General features: G+C 43.6%; 3 protein-coding genes across 17 annotated transcripts in view; 1 reads left to right on the top strand and 2 right to left on the bottom strand.

Annotated features, from left to right (window-relative positions):
- The window catches only part of LOC6727359 (putative transcription factor capicua), a 45,128-nt gene extending 35,742 nt beyond the window's left edge, over positions 1–9,386 (top strand). For 4 of the 15 annotated variants that reach the window (XM_039295772.2, XM_039295770.2, XM_039295771.2 and 1 more), the window contains exons 9-19: positions 18–1,315; positions 1,385–1,601; positions 1,676–1,975; positions 3,289–4,016; positions 4,080–4,494; positions 4,565–4,889; positions 4,946–5,112; positions 5,182–5,274; positions 5,408–5,607; positions 5,675–5,870; positions 6,093–9,386. In XM_039295772.2, coding sequence (XP_039151706.1) covers positions 18–1,315; positions 1,385–1,601; positions 1,676–1,975; positions 3,289–4,016; positions 4,080–4,494; positions 4,565–4,889; positions 4,946–5,112; positions 5,182–5,274; positions 5,408–5,607; positions 5,675–5,870; positions 6,093–6,172 — 4,019 coding nt within the window. In that variant the 3' untranslated portion in view covers positions 6,173–9,386. Of the gene's footprint in view, positions 1–17; positions 1,316–1,384; positions 1,602–1,675; positions 1,976–2,580; positions 4,017–4,079; positions 4,495–4,564; positions 4,890–4,945; positions 5,113–5,181; positions 5,275–5,407; positions 5,608–5,674; positions 5,871–6,065 lie in introns of all 15 variants that reach the window. The other 11 variants (XM_016175678.3, XM_016175679.3, XM_039295780.2 and 8 more) reach the window with 9 other exon arrangements.
- A 199-nt stretch (positions 9,387–9,585) lies between these two features.
- On the bottom strand, positions 9,586–10,475 carry LOC6727358. Its single transcript, XM_002102707.3, has 2 exons — positions 10,265–10,475; positions 9,586–10,203 (listed from the first exon to the last, which is right to left on the bottom strand). The coding sequence occupies exons 1-2, from the start codon at positions 10,436–10,438 to the stop codon at positions 9,685–9,687; spliced, it is 693 nt and encodes a 230-aa protein (XP_002102743.2). The 5' UTR covers positions 10,439–10,475; the 3' UTR covers positions 9,586–9,684.
- A 590-nt stretch (positions 10,476–11,065) lies between these two features.
- LOC6727357 (odorant receptor 67a) lies at positions 11,066–12,471 on the bottom strand. The gene is made up of 4 exons (XM_002102706.2): positions 11,633–12,471; positions 11,381–11,582; positions 11,172–11,330; positions 11,066–11,119 (listed from the first exon to the last, which is right to left on the bottom strand). Exons 1-4 carry the CDS (start codon positions 12,469–12,471, stop codon positions 11,066–11,068), a joined length of 1,254 nt encoding a protein of 417 aa, XP_002102742.2.
- Between the last annotated feature and the right edge of the window lie 220 nt (positions 12,472–12,691).

The raw sequence follows: 12,691 nt of genomic DNA, 5'->3' as shown, positions 1-12,691 counted from the left end.
GCTTCCAATATTTGTAGGCTACAATACGCCCTGGTTCAAGCTGTTGCCGCATATGACGCCTATGAGCAAGGCGTCGCCAGCTCCGGTCACTCCGACCCTTACCACATCGGCAAGCAGTTACAACGTGGTGATGATGCAACAGCAGCAGCAACATCAGCAGCTTCAACAACAGCAGCAACTGCAGCAGCAGCAACAGTCGCCACCCCAGATGCCGCTGAACCACAACAACAACCATCTGATTGTGCCCGCCCCACTAAGCTCGCCGGGCAAGCCACTCAACTGCTCAATGAACGATGCCAAGGTGGCGGCGGCAGCAGCAGCGGCCGCAGTTGCCAGCCAGAGGCAACAGCAGCAGCAGGAGGAGCCGGACGATCAGCTGGACGATGATGTGTTTGAGACCACGACGCCCGGGATCAGCGCCAACAATAAGAAACAAACTGCGGCTATGCGGCTGCCCACCCACAACAGCAACATACGAAAGCTGGAGGAATGCCATGATGATGGAGCTGCAGGTGCACCGGCCACATCGGCTGCCAAGCGGAGGAGTCAATCGTTGAGCGCCCTGCAGCAACAGCAGCAGCAGCAGCAACACCAGGCCGGAGCGGCAGGAACAGCAGCTGGGCAACCGGCGAACAAGAAAATCCGAAGACCCATGAATGCTTTTATGATCTTCTCAAAGAAACATCGGAAAATGGTGCACAAGAAGCATCCGAATCAGGACAACCGTACGGTCAGCAAGATTCTGGGCGAGTGGTGGTACGCCCTGAAGCCAGAGCAGAAGGCTCAGTACCACGAGCTGGCCAGCTCTGTTAAGGATGCACACTTCAAGCTGCATCCGGAATGGAAGTGGTGCTCCAAAGATCGCCGCAAGTCATCCACCTCGACAGCTACGCCGGGTGGAAAGGCGGGCGGAGCGGCCGGAACAGGTGACGCTAAGCAGCGCCTGGTCTCGGTGGATGGCTCCGATTCCTTGGAGCACGATATGTGTCCCTCAACGCCAGGAGGCAGCGGCAGCTGCGGTGGTCAGGGCATATCCTCCGATTTGCAGGGCGATATAATACCGCTGACGATTGACAACTATAATAGCACCTGTGATGAGGCCCCAACTACGATCTCGATGAAGGGCAACGGAAACGGAAAGCTGATGAAGAACGAGTTGCCATCGGACGAGGATGAGCAGATGCTGGTGGTGGAGGAGGAGCAGCAACAGCAGCCCGTGAAGAAGATTGACCTGCACTGCCGCGAGCGGGTGAATGACTCGGACATGGACGACACACCCTTTGACTACCGCAAGCAGCAGCCAGAGGCCAATCAGGTAAATTAATGGCACACTTTATTTTTACTTGAAGAATTAAACTAAACTGAGGATTTTATTATTTTGCAGCGTTCGGCAGAGGAGCACAATACATCTGGTGCGAATGGCCAGGCCATAAACGCACCGCCGCTCAGCGGAGGAGAGCGCGAGATCACACTCAAACCGAAGGCTATCAAAGCACATCCGGTGCTGGAGAGCAACATGCTGCCATACACGCAGATGTCCATCTACACGCAGTACACTAGTCCCAAGAACCCAATCGGTGTAACACCATTCCAACCCACAGGCGAGAAAACCCCCGCTTATTTACAACACGCAATTCCATGCTAATCGAAAGATACCCCAAATTTTGCTCTTTAGGCGGCGCCTTCAAATCAATGCCCATCAGCCCCAAGGGCAGCGGTGGCAAGCCGGAGGACGCTGGCTCCCTGCAGGCACACATCAAGCAGGAGGACATCAAACAGGAACCGCCATCGCCATACAAGCTGAACAATGGTTCGGGATCCGCCGCCGGAGGTGGCGTGGTTAGTGCTCCGCCGCAGAATAGTGGTAGCGTCGGTGCCATCTTCAACTTCAATGTGCCAACGGCGACGGCTTTGAGTCAGAAGCAGTTTCACTACCCGATGCATCATCCCCATCGCAGTCCCACGGATCTTAGAGGTGAGTGACATGTTCCTCGATGGCTTCGCCAAAGTAAATTTACCTAAACGTAGTTTTGGAACATTAAGACAGTTGTAAAGTCCATTAAATAGTAAGATTCGCTCTAAATAAACTTTGCTAAAATGTGTATGTATATTGCTTTACAACCGTCTTAAAGATCTTTGATAACCAGCTATAAAATCGCACTATTATGTTTGTTAATTATTGTATTTAGGAAATATTATTTGTATATTTTATTCCAACAATTTAATTTTATTTAGCTAGATCTGGCATTATTTCCACTATGATTTGTTGTCGTCGTATGATTTTATTTAACTAGTATTTTGGCTTAAGTTGATGTGCCAAAAATTAATTTCGAGTACATAAAATTGGAACATTCCCAGCACCTGCATAGATCGCCTCACGCCCAAGACCCACTCCTCATTTACCGTTCGCAAGCTCATCTGCAAAGTTTTTCAATCAAAAGCTTTCTGCATAACATAACATCTTTCTCTCTGTTTCTTTCACTCCTATCTCACACACAATTAACACACCCCACTATTGATCTTCCTTTGTCGCGTTGTCATTTGTGTCACCTCACCCATAACAAAATCAATCGATCCCAGATGAAGAAGCGGATAGGGAAGACAGTACACAGGGTCCCAAGTCGGGGGAGAGTAGCGAAAAGGATAAGGCGGTCTTGGATGATCAGGAGCGAGATGAGGTCGAGGAGGAGGACGAAGACGAGGAGGACGACGACGAAGACGACGAGGATGATGAGCAGTTCATGCAGGAGTTGGCCAGTGTGAATGCCAGAGCTGGATTTGACGACCTTGTTCCATATGCAATGCCTAAGGTCGTTATAACGCCCACCCCCACGCCACCGCCTGTGGCCACCATAGTGACCCCCATCAAGCGCAAGCAGTTCACCATAGTGCGATCCTTGACGCCGCTGCAGCCTTCAAACTCCCCGCACCAGCAGTTGAAGCATCTGCACCAGCGTCGCGGGGAAACTCCGCCGACGGTCATCACCCGCGTGCCCACGCCCACCATCAATCACTTCACCATCATACGAACGCAACAACACCCACATTCACATCCTCACAACACTCCGCCACCGTTGTTTTTCAAGCAGAAGGTTCAGGGTTCACCAGTGATTGCCACCGTCACAACATCCACATTATCAGCATCATCATCAAACCCAGCCAATAACGAAGCCCCTAATAAATTTTCCAATTTTCCAACACAACACCAACCAACAACCACAACAACAATATCATGCAATACTAACAACAATGCCACGCCAATCATACGAAAATTGTTGACGCTCCAAGAAGGCGCCGAACTGAGCGGCAGCCATAAGGGAACAGGACGAGCGGCTATCCTTTACGACGCTTTGGTCCTAGACACGTTGCATGGCCAGGATGAAGAGGAGGAGGAAGATGAAGGGGACGGCGAAAGACACGAAAATCCAAAGGTAGCGGGCAAGGAGCAGGTTACCACATCCCAACCGGCGACCATGCTGCTGATCACCGATGTCAACGCGTACAATCAGCAGCACGTTGCTGGCAACACAGCAACACCCGTGTCGGGAGCGACTACCCTTCGACCAGTCTCCTTCATCAGTATTAATGCCTGTAACAAGATCACATTGCCAGCCAATGCTCGTATCCTGACAGCGGCCACGGCAACCTCCACGGCAGCTGGAGCAGCGGTTACTAGTCAAGCAGGAGCAACTCTTACCGTGATGACAAAGGCGTCGGCGGCAACAAATCATAGTAGTAGTAATGCCAGCGATATAACCATCACAGCAGCATCAGCTGCTCCTGTGCCCACCAGTGGCTCCAGCATTGTCATGATAAACTCAACCACAATCCCTTCTTCATCATCCAATTCCACATCTTGTTCCGCAGCTGCCCACCAGGCGTGTGTGCCATCGTCGCCCGCGGGCATGGGATTGGGGCATGCGGCCAACATTGCCACACCTCCAGCATCGGCGCCTGCTCAGATCATGGGAGGCGGTCCAGCCAGTCAGAAGATGTTCTTCGCCATGGGTCATCCGGTAAGCAACTTAAATACTCACTGGTAGTCAGCTCTTGAATAATAGGCATTACATGGTTTTCAGTATACGTTGCTGCAGCGCTCCCACCAACCAGGCACTCCCAGCCTGGAGCACTTGCAGCTGGACGCCTTCGCGCCAGGAGGTTACACCTTGAGGAACCACAACGGCCTGTCTTCCCTGCCGCCGCCCGTGAGTGCGCAACCCACGATGCTGCTGCACGGATACCCGCCCAGCCATAGTGCCGAACCACCGGCTAGATCGCCCTCGTACAAATCGATGCCATCTACCCCAAAGTCGGCCACATATCTCATGAGTGCGCCACCGGAGCGAGGCATGGATGGAGGAATGAGTGGATGTGCATCAGCAGCAGCAAGCGGTGGCGATGAGAGCGACATAGACGCGGATGGTCAGCAGTTTATTTTGGCACCCACACCTGCGCAGTTGGGTCGAGCTCCACTGCAGAGGCGGAAGAATCTATGTAAGTAAACTTGCGAGGATCACATTGTAATTTCGATGCAGTACCTAACCATATTGTGTAATTCTTACAGCTCAAAGCAAGTCAGAGAGCAATGTGTCCTTTGGGGGTAATCTGGGGGCCAGCAATGGACAGCACATTAGTCGCAAGCTGCACTCACCCACAATGATGGAATCCTCATCGCCCATCATAGGCCACGTGAACAGCAGCAACCTTAGCTCGGCTCTGCCCACGCCCACGTCCTCGACGACGACACCAAACAGTGATGAGCAACTGCCACTGACGCCGACAACCAGCAGCAGCAACAGTAACATAAATCAGCAGCCCAAGTCACCGATGAAAAGTGCTCCAGGATCAACGGCAGCGGCCCTAAAAAAGAAGAACGATGAGATGAATAAGTAAGAATATAGCACTTCTCGTAAGATTCATTTAATTAACGCCTATGCATTCACAGCAGTGTGCTCAAGCAGGTAGATTTCGAGAAGAAGTACAAGGCCCTGCCGCAGTTCCAGCCTGAGGATTGCCAGTCGCCCAGTGCCATTGCTGTGCCCTCATCACCACGCGTCTACGGCACGAATTACCGCAAGAAGAACACGGCTCCACCGCCAGTTCAGAAGCTAAGTAAGTTTTAAATTGGAAGACAAGGTTAACGCAATGTTCTACGACTGACATATTCTCTATATGGTCCAGTGTGCGAGGATGACTCCATTGACGAACCAGCATCGGCACCGCCTACGACCACGCAGCGATTCTTTGGTCCGGACTTCAACAACGAGCTAAAGGGTAAGCTTAATTCAACTGTTAATGTTCTAGTCAGTGATACGAACAGTTTTTAGACCCTGATTTATGTTAAGGGCAACCCGTTTGAAAGAGTTTGATTTATACCTTTACCTTTATTTTCAAATACCTAATGAAGACGAACGCCTTGCAGAACTGGAGAGCTCTGACCAAACGGGCCGCTCACCGAGGACACCAAAGACACCGCTACAAAGCGCTCGGTCCGATGCCAGTGAGAAAGGACACCGCAAGGTCCTGGAGACGCGTCGCAGCCTGGTCCTGCAGTTGTTTGCCGAGCACGGTAACTTTCCCACTGCCCAGGCCACCATGGCCTTTCAGGTAAGTTTTCTTAGTAAGTTGTTTTAGTTCTTTAACTCATACAAATTATGCCAATTCTCATCTACAGTCTAAGCACAGCGATGTCTTTCCGCGCAAGCAAGATCTGCAGCTGAAGATTCGGGAGGTGCGCCAGAAGCTGCTGGGCCAAGCATCTTGCACTCCACACTCGGCGGGCCCCAACACGCCGTCTGACTCCAACTCGTCGTCGACCACATTGAGTGCCAGTAGCACCAGCTTGAATATGCAGGCCACCAGTGCGGCAGGTAATTAGAAGCAGTTTTCTATCTTGACGCGTCTCTAGTTTCAAAATCGAATATACTTCACTTTAGAAAGCTATACGTGTTTTGATACAGCTAAACATTTTCTGCGTTTGTTACTTATTGGTTTTTAGGTTAAAAAGATCTGTTTTAAGTTTAATTTTAATTTGGTTTCCATTTCCCAACGAAAACATTGTACAGATGTTTTTCAATATTACTGAACAACAGGTGGCCACCAGCAACAGCACTCTGAGCAGCAGCCCCATTCCGCCACCAAAGCCACTGAATCTGATGCCAAGTACAAGTAATGGGGCGTGGACAAGGACGAGGAGTTCGGCGGGGACAGGACAGGACAACAGATTGTTTGCTGCAAGTGACAAAATTACTTAAGCATAGTAAACGAATCGACAACAACAATTGCAGCAACGCAGACTCACAAAACGAAACGGATATGCAACAAAGCTCACACTTAGCAAACGCTCATGCATCAGATGCGTGGTTAACTAGTTTTTATTATTAACTGCTAATAGCGAGGAAGCAACATACAGAAAATAGAGAAAATTACAAATTTTTAATTACAATAGGCATACGAAATATGTACCAAGCAACGTAATTTGTGAGTCGAGTGGAGAAACTGATTACAAATGAATTTATTAAGCAGCTTAATAAATCGGGAGAGGTAGAAATTTTGATGAAAATTTGAACTTTTGAAGCACATATGAAGTACATACATACATACATAGAAAACATACATAATCGAAACATTGTATAATCCCCGCGTAAAGGCTTAGGTTTTAATTTACAGGCAAAACTGCAACCAACAAATTGGAAGAGCAAAGAAAGAACTACGGAAATAGAAGTTAAGCTTTAACTTAAATTGCACATTAATTTTGAAGTGTATCAAGCACAAGCAAAGAATTGTATAAATCAAACAGTAAGAAACTTGAAATAAACACTGTAGTTGTATTGTATATTTAGTCATAACATTTTTAACGAGAACAAATCCCCACAAAACCCCCAAACTAACACCCAATCGCACACATCCAAGCGCTTTTAAACTGTTTGCTTTTGTTCTCAAAGTTTATGCAACACGCGAACCTTTTTAAATTGTATGTACATTTCCTTGAATTGGCTTTTTACACTGTTGTCTAATTGAATTATAATTTATATATATATTTTTATTTTAGTCTAGCCTGTTTTTAAATTGTACACATACCGAAAAATAAACTCTAAAAAGAAAATAATTCAAAAAACTTATTACCGACGATTGAAAGAATACAAACAAGAGAGAGAATGAGAGAACTAACTGTCTTCCACTGTTGCTGCAATATACTATTTAATATTGTTTACCATTTCGGTTCGATTAAATTTAATTGTAAATTAATGTTTTAAGTATGGACTGCATTTTATTCATATGCAAAATTCTGTTCTTTGTGAGTTGTTTATTATTAAATGTTGTCGCTGATTTATGTGTTTAAATAATTTTAGTTTAAGAACTTTGTCAAAACTTTCTTCCAATATTTTCAGTCTCACTTTTATGTGTTTTCTTTTCCGAAGAAGCAACAGTTACAAGAATTTCGAAAAATAAAAAATAAATCATATACACTCAAAGTACACAGAAATAATCTAGAAACGCAAAAAGTTATAGTATAAATAAACACCTTATAGTTATTACAATCATTTAAAATATGCAATAAATAAAATCATCAAAAACAACACGTGAATTAATATGAATGTCGTTCATTCAAGCTGGACGCTGCAATAAAAAAAGAAATTAGCCAGAAAGATACAAAATCAACAAATTTATAAAATTTAAAATCAACTCACGTAGTCGTTTATATTTTTTTTAGTTTCGTGTTTAATAATAATTTAATTATAGTTTCTTTATGACGATAATTTTTAAATACCTATTAGTTATGTGTATTAATTAGTGAACAAACGAAATTTTATATGATAAAAAGCGAATGGCCGTAAACTGTAGCGTGTTAATGTTAAAAAATACAAATAAAAACAAAAATAAAACCAAGTTTATAAGCATATTTGAGCCAACGTGTGAACTTAATTGTAGTAGAGCACACTGAAGTTTTACTTTCGTTTTCACAAACTCCTCCTGAACTTCTCCCCTCAGCAAGCAAACTTGTGCCAATGACAAAGCTAAATACTACAACCATACTTAAATATTGAACCCTCCCTCATGAAGCTAAGTAAAAATGTTTGTCAATTAGGTCAAGTTAGAGCAAAACACAAGCTTTTCGACCTTATCAAGTTCGAAAACGTATGAAAAATGTATAACTGATACAACAACGAACATTTTTGGCAACCAGCATTTCGGACTAAGGAAATTAATGACAGGAATTACTGAAAAACCTTTGGCAATTACAAGAAAGAGAACAAAAATGGAACAAACTCAGTCAGCAAAAAAAAAAAACACAACAAAAAAGGCGTTTCGGATACAAAATTCTAAAATTCAGGTATTACAAAGAAAACAAAAATACAGATAGTGTTGTATAATGTTAAAAACAATTTTTGAACAAAGTAAAAATGAAAGATGAACTATTTAGCTATTTATACAAACGAGGCAAGTGGGTAAACTTTGCGAGTACGTGTAAAATTTATAAGGTGCTTTTATAACAAAATATTTGGTAGAGAAGCGAAGGACCTCCTCCCCCACATTAATATATATATAAATATACATCTATTTTTCTCGAAGTGCAACCACTGTATTTTAAAATGCTTTTAAACGATGGTGATTTAGAAACAAAGCCCAAAAAGGGCTAAAACACTTGTAATTCAGTTGTGAGCGATTCGCACAGTTTGGCGATAATGGAGAGTGTGTTTTTTATAGTTTTTAATCGAGGAGGGCATTTCCAGCCGTATCTGAACCCTCCTCAAAACATAGAGCTAAATATATATCGAAATACATCGGATTGATGGCATCATTAGTGGCAATCGAGGTTACACACTGTTGTTTGCGGTTTGTTTAGTTAATTGTTAAAAGGTAAACGGAAACCAAGAGATATTCTTAAAACGCGACTTTTGAGTTTTGTAGTGAATTTACCGACTTATCATTTGCAATTGACTTTTGAAGGCTTTGTAAAATATAAACAAAAGAATGCATATATATATACAACTTATTTGTGAAGTTAACTAATAAGCCAGTTAATGTGAAACATATTTTGTAAGCCACGAAACACTTAAGACAAATTACGAATATTAAAATAACATACAAGATACAAATACGAACATAAACAGGATAGCTTAAAAACAACCAATATTTAAGCACTGAACCGTGCAAATCTCATCCGATCGTTAAGAACACGTCTAAGACAGGGCTTTCAGACTCAAGAATTTAATTAGTAGGATCCATCTTAGGAGAAGGGAGTGCGGGGCCCTGCACCTCGAAGACGAACGGTCATCACCAACAATCCACACACACACACACTCAAAACACACTCATATATATGTATAAATAATATATACGACGATTAATTTATTGAATAAAAGAGAAATAAACATTCATAATTTTCGGAATGCTCTTTATTTATGGTGGTTCGTAAATACTTAACTATTATTCTCCCATTTTTAAATGGAACTTTATACAATTTCAAGGTCGTTTTAAGGTGCATTTTTTATCAAGTATTGTTAAATCAATACTTAAATAAATAATTTAAGTAATAAGGTATATAAGGGTATTTATGTAAGTTCTTAAAACAAAATCGTATTGTTGATGCACAATGTGGCACAATTAGAAATAAATAAGTTACATAATTTATTGAGACTAGCAGCATTGTTCGATTGGCCACCGGTGATGATAACCACCTCACTTCGATCCCGCCACCTCCACGGGCACCTCCTGGAATATGCTTCTCGCTGAGGATAGTACACTGATATCAGCGCAGTTAATAAAGGTTTCCTGCGCCCCACAGCCCATGGCGCCCGTTCCATCCTCACAAACACCCCAATTATTTCCCGCAGTGTAGGTCCAGCGCAAAACGCAGTGAATGCAGTTGAGATCGCTGGGCAGTTTCACGGTTACTGGGATATCGCCGGTGGTGGTGTTGATGTAGTACTTCTGGCTACCGTCGGTGAAGTTCAAAGGATATTGGTCAAAGCAATCTTCTGACTCGCTGCCATTTTCGTCCAAGTCGCAGATGTGGAAGCGGAAGTAGCCCAGATGATTGGCTGTGATCTTAACATTGATTTCCGCTTCAGCTACGCCGGCAAAACTCTTTACAATCACTCCACTGCCATATTTTCCACCCAGCTCATTGGGTCGCGGCTGCTCCAAGCTCCAATCATCTCCGCAAAGTCCACATTTGTTGTCATTTTCGGTTTGTTTCTAATGAATTAAGAAAATCATTAAATGAACTGCATTTGGAATTTTTTAAAGGCACTCCTACCCACAATCCACCGCAATATAATGCATTGTCATCGTAGTTTTTTGGCGCCGAGTTATCGTAGCGCCAACGCGAGGATCTTCCGGTTGGACTCAACATCATGCCATGGCCCTCCAGTTGACCCATCTGGTTTAAAAAACCCATGCTGAGAAACAGGATAAACTTATAGGTATTCATATTGATTTCACTTTCTTTGTGGCCAAAACGAAATGGTCGTGGCCTTATATAGTTCCATATTGCCAAACCTTATCAGTTGCCGGGCAGTTTATGTTTGTTTTTGATTTTCGCTCAATAACCGTGAATGCATCTTATCGGCTCATAATCTTAATTTCGTTTATGGTTATTGGTAGTTAAAATTTGGGAGAATTCCTTCTATCTGACCTGGAAAGTGCGAAAACACATATGACACATCTAAGCAATACCCGTAATTTTGGTAACTTAATCATCATAACTTGGAAGACTGCTTTATTAGGCTATTATTATTTGGCCCACCAATGCCATTTTGATAGGAGTTCAAAGGCTTTGGAAATTTTTTACCTCTTCGCAAAATTTGTTAGCCAAGGTCAACGATTCTTAAGGGCAATAGTACCAACAGCTCATAGGGGATTGATTAAAGACTAGGACATCTTAAACAGGGCATCTTAAACATCGTGTCTAGAATTTGAATTATAATTATATAACCGGTAGAAGGGAGCGTTTTCAACCATATAATGTATATATATTCTTGAGCAGGATTATTTATTAGATTTCATATAAAATGCAATTATTTAAAAACAGTGCAATAAAATCCATTGAAAAGTCCTTTTACTGATACATCATCCGAATAGCGCAGAAGAACTTGTACGATACTTGCATGAACTAAAAATTAATAAGTTTGTAAATATTTCTAACAATCTTGAACAAAACTCACAGTGGTCATGGTCCCCATTGAGACTGTGGACAGGAATGCTTTGGCATTCAAGGAGACGGGTTTCTGCGCCCGCATAACTACTAGGACGAGCATTTTCCGGAATTTAGTATCGTACTCCAGCCAATCCATATCGTAGACGGCAAGGCTAACATTTTTGCTCTGCAAATATGGTGTGAGACTATTTCGAATCGATATCCTGCCTATCTTACCGCATTAATAAGCATCTGGCTTAAGGAGCAGATGAGGTAGACCTCCACCAGAGCCGAGAGTATGATCAAAACCTGGCGGCCGATATACTCCAAACTGATGCCAATGGTCAACTGAAATCCCACATTGCAAATGAGCATCGAAGAGTTGAGAAAGTTCAATAGCAATGGAACTCCAAAGATGTCGTTCATCTTGCTCGTGAGTCTGAAAAGGATTAGGGTAGATATATGAGAGCTTTTGGCAGAGAAACTAACCTCAGAACTTGATTGTGATAGACGATCAGGGATCTCAGCTCATTTAAATCCTCCTCAGCTCCATTTGAACACCTTTTATCGAACTCCCTGAGTGCCTTGGCCAATCTATCGAAGTGCATGATGACCTGCATGACCACGGCGAACATCATAAGATCGGCGGACAAACAGCCGCAAGTGCAAGTGTAGGCAGCAGTCGACTGGAGCAAGTATGTCGGCCACGATGTCCAGCTTCCGCGCCAGTTCCATGGGGCCAGAGGAACATAGGGCAGAGTCAACTCCACATTCGCCGAATGGAGCCACCACCTTTGAATCGCATACTGTGTGATGGAGGACGCGCTGTTGATAACGATCATAGCCACGTAAAGGCGTCCGAAATACTTTGAGATCAGTTTGCTAAATCTCAGATAGTGCTCTACATCAAAATCCTCGTGCGTTCCCTTATTTGGCTGTGGAAATAAGGACTTCAAATTTTGCACCAAGCTGGTTAATTTTCTCTTTTGCAATTGAACCACTAAAATCTTTAGGACGCCGACGTTGCCGAAAGTAATATAGCCCACAACCATGGAAATCTTGAGAAAGTCTTCGTTGTCACGAACAGAATTCACCACAAACACCATCATTGTGAACCAAACGAATAGCAGATTAGCTACGTGGAAACCCAGGTACAGGTGAAGTCCAAATCGGGGTTTCTCATCCGATTCGTAGGGAACCACACCTATTGAGTAGAAGTACTTGGTGGCCAGCATCAGAAAATCCTCGACAACAGGATACACTTTCTTTGGCTCCTCGGCAGGCGCTTTCTTTCGACCGAAAATCTTTCTTACTATGTTAGCCCGCATGTTGGTTAGTTAGTTTTGACTGCAACAATGTTTTTGCCAGACATATAATAAGACATATACTACGGTCCATACGATAGCCTACAACCGCAAATGTATTTTTAACCAACAAATATGAAGCACGTGCGCGCACCTAAAAAAACTGGCCACGTTCGCAAAAGCAAGTTAAGGGGTATTTTCTAAAATAAGATGATTCTCAAATGATTTTAGCTCCTCCTTAATG

Source organism: Drosophila simulans, chromosome 3R, assembly GCF_016746395.2.
Source record: "Drosophila simulans strain w501 chromosome 3R, Prin_Dsim_3.1, whole genome shotgun sequence".
NCBI classification, from domain to species: Eukaryota; Metazoa; Arthropoda; class Insecta; order Diptera; family Drosophilidae; genus Drosophila; species Drosophila simulans.
This window is presented reverse-complemented; position numbering and strand designations above follow the sequence as displayed.

Excerpts from the sequence above, each read along its gene's own strand:
- LOC6727357 (XM_002102706.2), bottom strand. The coding sequence starts at position 12,471 with ATGCGGGCTAACATAGTAAGAAAGATTTTCGGTCGAAAGAAAGCGCCT. Across the intron at positions 11,583-11,632 it reads TATCACAATCAAGTTCTGAG|ACTCACGAGCAAGATGAACG; the intron begins GTTAGTTTCTCT and ends AATCCTTTTCAG. Across the intron at positions 11,120-11,171 it reads CAATGGGGACCATGACCACT|TTCATGCAAGTATCGTACAA; the intron begins GTGAGTTTTGTT and ends ATTAATTTTTAG.
- LOC6727358 (XM_002102707.3), bottom strand. The coding sequence starts at position 10,438 with ATGAATACCTATAAGTTTATCCTGTTTCTCAGCATGGGTTTTTTAAAC. Across the intron at positions 10,204-10,264 it reads TATATTGCGGTGGATTGTGG|AAACAAACCGAAAATGACAA; the intron begins GTAGGAGTGCCT and ends TTAATTCATTAG.